The following is a 4,625-nucleotide window of genomic DNA, read 5'->3' as shown; positions in this document are numbered from 1 at the left end:
TGCAGAGCTCTAGTGAGGGGAGGATGCAGTGTGTAGAGCTCTAGTGAGGGGAGGTTGCAGTGTGCAGAGCTCTAGTGAGGGGAGGATGCAGTGTGCAAAGCTCCAGGGAGGGGAGGATGCAGTGTGCAAAGCTCCAGTGAGAGGAGGATGCAGTGTGTGGTTCTCCAGTAAGAAAAGGATGCAGTGTGTAGAGGAAGGATGTAATGCCTGGGTCCACAATGGCCTTAAGTACTAAGAAATCTCTTCCTCCTGTTCTTTGGGCAGAAACTGCATGTTTAAACCTTTATCAATACTAGATTTTATTTTTAGATAAGATAATTGTCCCTTCCTTTGGTAAAGCCAGTACATGTGTAACTTTTCCTTCTTTAAATGCTCCTGCCCTAATATTTACTCCATGCCACCAAACCCTGGCCTGCTTGTAGATCCTGCATGAGCCCCTGATAACATTCCTCATGACAAGGTCATAGTATGGTCTTCATCTGCTCAAGCAGACCTGGCATTCAGCTGGCTCCTCACCTTCAGGCCTATCTCTTGCAGATTATTGGGACCATTCCACTGATGCCTAACCCAGGGCCATCGAGTCAAGCAACAAGTGGCACTCAGGGCCTTCAAGTACAACCTATCACGCCCCAGCTCCTAACCAATGCCCAGGGCCAGATCATTGCCACAGTCATCGGAAACCAGATCTTGCCTGTGATCAACACTCAGGGTATCACCCTGTCCCCCATCAAGCCAGGCCAGCAGGTAAGGATCCCACACCAAGGTTTCAATTCACTTCCCCTCTCCTCCTTTCTCTTCTTTAATCTCAATGTAAAGCAAATTTTGCCTTATAAACGACTTAATAGTTTCTTTAAACCTAATGTATCAATACTTGTAAAAATCACACAGATTTACTTCCCACTCTTAGCGAATATAAGCAATAGCATGAATAGCTCCCTAATATACTATCAGGAACATATTGAATTATAACAGACACTGTGACCAAAAATCAGTTACAATGTGTCCTTCTTAACCTAGACCCAATATACTTTCATTTTTAAATAGAGCTACAAAGGAACACAGACTACTTATGCCTTAACTGTAAATGAAAAAGAAATTATGAAATGCACAGCAATCCCAAGCTGAAACTCTGCTGCAACAGCTGTCTACAAATTAAGACATGAAAGACAGGGAGTTCTCCTCAGTAACTTCCCCAGAACTCTGATGGTCATTTACTTTTTCATTCAAACACAGATTTTTTTCCCATGTGTTTATGCTGGAAGTTGAGCATGTAGCAATACTACAGAAGAAAGATGTGGACCTTGATCTTCATGGATATTTTGGTTGACTAGTCCCTTCAATAAGCATTTTTGATAATCTAAAGCAAGACTCAACTAAATGCTAGCTAAGAAGCAGAACTATGCTTTCTAAGCAAAGAGTTTATGATTTTATATGGGACATGGGCTTACATAAACAGCACCCTTCCCCAACAAAACAGAGAAGGCCCTGTAACAGAACAGGAAGAGTAAGAACTGACAAGGAAAAGGAATTAACAGCACCCTAGGAAGTAGGAACAATACGTACAAAGGGAAGGAAGGTACGCTGAGGGGCCAGGGAACACAGAACAGGCTGGAGACAGTTGTGGGTAGGGTGTATAAACAAGCAGAAAGCATAAGTTTTATCTGTGTGTGCTCTTGAAGATGTCACACACCAACTTCCTGCTCAAATTTTCTCATTTGCAAAAATAAAATGGGATGGTGATACAAGTACCTACTTCAAAGAATATGTGTAAGGGTTAGAGGGTTAGAATTGTGTCTGGTATACAGCAAACTACAATCTAGTCACAATACCAAGGTGGTGTCTCCTCTACTGCTGTTGGCAATAAAGGTGCCAAACTGGGAACTCTAAGAGGTGGGTGTTGCACAAGAAGGAATTATGTACTTAGTTATTTCCCCTAAGGAAATAAGTCTGCGATGGTGGCACACACCTTTAATCCCAGCACTCGGGAGGCAGAGGCAGGCGGATCTCTGTGAGTTCGAGACCAGCCTGGTCTACAAGAGCTAGTTCCAGGGCAGGCTCCAAAACCACAGAGAAACCCTGTCTCGAAAAACCATAAAAAATAAAAAATAAAAAAAATAAACAAACTCTGCCCACAATAGCTACCAGCAATATTTCCAGTCTCTCCCAAGCCCCCAGAAACACTTCTGGAGCTTTCCCATCACATTTGTCTCTCACTATTGCTGAGGGAACAGCTGGCACGCAACTATGCTGACCCAGAAAACTCACGTCAGTTACAGCTAGCATCCCAAATAGAGAGATCTCCTTTGCAGGCAGATGTGCATGCATCTCTTTTTTTTTTTATTTCTTTCCGAGACAGAGTTTCTCTGTAGCTTTTTGGTTCCTGTCCTGGAACTAGCTCTCCTAGACCAGGCTGGCCTCAAACTCACAGAGATCGGCCTGCCTCTGCCTCCCGAGTGCTGGGATTAAAGGCATGCGCCACCACCACCCGGCGTGCATGCATCTCTTATGTACATGTGTGCATACTTGAGAATTCAAGAGAACAGCTGAAAAGGATGTGGGCATAGTCACCTGCCCCCACGTCACAGCAGCCGCCAAGCCTCTTATTCCCAGCACAGCCAGGGTCTATCCTAACCTGGGAAAGCTAAGGGAAACAGGCTGACCCTGTTCACAGATGTCAGGGCAGACACAGACAGAGGAATTTGTCTTGGCATTAGCTGTAATTGAAGCACTTCGGGGCATGAAGTTAAGGTATGGAATTGGGCAAACCACCAATAGATACGCAAGTTTAGGTCCTCAACCCAATAGCTATGATCCCAAACACTCCCAATCAACAGTGAAAACCAGAGGTATGACAACAGTGGTCTTCACTTTGTCTTTAAATAGTACTCTTGGCGTTGAAGCAATGTAATAAGGACAAGCACTTATACTAAAGGATCTCTCTCACCCGGCAAGAGGCTTCTCAATTTATTCTTTTGAATGATTTATGACAAATGCTGGGTCTCACAAGAACATGGCTCTGACAGTAAAACATGTCATAAGTTAAAGGAAATCCACATTAAGTACAAAGCTGTCAGTCGGGTTGGATGACAAGGAGTGGGTCACTTTGATTTTTTTTTTAAATAGTACTAACCATACCTGAGGCTTTCTATCAGTTTCCTAACACTAACTAAGAGGACCTGAATGAAATCCAAGAATGGAGTCTCCAGCACTCTTCATGTCTTATCCTGGTGATGAAAGATTGAGAGGAGCCTTCTGCATTGTCTGAAACACAAAACAGTACTTTAGAGTTTAGCAGAATCCAACAGTCCTAGATGAAACTCCATAGAATCTACCAGATCAGAAAAGTTTGATGAGCAGGGCAAGGGCATAAAAGAACAAGATAGAAAAGAGAGCCAGATAAAGCTCTTTGTGTATGAAAACGAAAGTAGTTAGGGAGGCTCAAAAGCAGCCTTTGCTTCCCTGCCCTGGATTTTGTGGCTGCCCTGGCTCTTAAGGACTCATTTGGGTCAGAGAATGGCCTGCAGTCACAGGTGACTGACTAATTTCGTGATTCCTTCATACACTACCATTTCCCCCTCCCTAAACATGTCTGTGATGTATGTTTTCTTCCTTTCACTAAATTCTAGCAAATGTTAAGAACTTTTGTCCCACGAGGGAAGTTTGAAAAGCAAATGTTTCAACCTAGAAAGTCAAACACCAACATTTTTAATATTATTATAATACCAAGAGATTCCCATACAAATAACCTTCAAAGTCAAGGTTCTGAAGTTTTCTCCTGAACATTCAGTGCAATCAGAAAACCAATGAGAAGCAACTTAGCTCGGCTCTCTTAAGACGCTAGGTGATCACCCCAGACTATCTTTTTTTTTTCAAATAAATGCAAAAATACTCTTGCTTATCAGTTTCTTTTCTTTCTATTTGGTTGTCACACATTACTTGCCTTCTGTATTGATGAACACAACACGTACGGCAGTGCCGTCTGTCAGTGTGGCTGGCCATGAAATCTCCAGCACCACATACATCAGAAAGACACTCTTGACTAAAGAGACGGATTTTGCCATGTTTATCCACCTTGAAGTACTTCAGGACAGTCACCTTAACCTTGCTTATTCTTGGAAGTGGCGCCAGACTTCCTTTCTCGGTGCCACCACAGTCTCAACCCCAGGTGAAGAAGGGCAGGCTCTTCTGGAACACCACAGTCAAAGTCAGCTCGTCTTCCAGCTACTTGTCAGCCAAGAAGAGCCGTTGCTGCGGAGGAAGAGTTCCCGCTTGGCCTATACATTTTCTATAGTGTCTGAGAGATAAGCCTCAGGTCTGATGGTCTTCCTGTAAGACTCCTTATGAAAATCTGCAACTCGGTGACTGTGCCAAGGCAGACGGCAGATTGGACAGTGCTTATCAGTTTTACAGTGTTCTCAGAACTGCATGCACGATGGAACACCTTTTCCCAAGTTCCCTGACCGGCAGCACCCTGTGCAATCTGGGCCACCAGCCTTTGTCTGTAGCCCCTCCCTCTGTAGCTCCTCCCTCTAGCTCCTCCCACTGTAACTTCTCCCTCTGTAGCTCCTCCCACTGTAACTTCTCCCTCTGTAGCTCCTCCCACTGTAGCTCCTCCCTCTGTAGCT

The 4,625-nt window shown here is 44.1% G+C and overlaps 1 protein-coding gene across 1 annotated transcript in view; it reads left to right on the top strand.

The window, feature by feature from the left end:
• The window catches only part of Pou6f2 (POU class 6 homeobox 2), a 163,093-nt gene that overhangs the window by 134,550 nt on the left and 23,918 nt on the right, over positions 1-4,625 (top strand). The window contains exon 4 of the mRNA XM_026788332.1: positions 538-744. Coding sequence (XP_026644133.1) covers positions 538-744 — 207 coding nt within the window. The remainder of the gene's footprint in view (positions 1-537; positions 745-4,625) is intronic.

This window comes from Microtus ochrogaster, unplaced genomic scaffold, assembly GCF_000317375.1.
Source record: "Microtus ochrogaster isolate Prairie Vole_2 unplaced genomic scaffold, MicOch1.0 UNK2, whole genome shotgun sequence".
Taxonomy (NCBI): Eukaryota; Metazoa; Chordata; class Mammalia; order Rodentia; family Cricetidae; genus Microtus; species Microtus ochrogaster.
The sequence above is the reverse complement of the archived record's forward strand: the minus strand, read 5'-3'. Positions and strand labels throughout refer to the sequence as shown.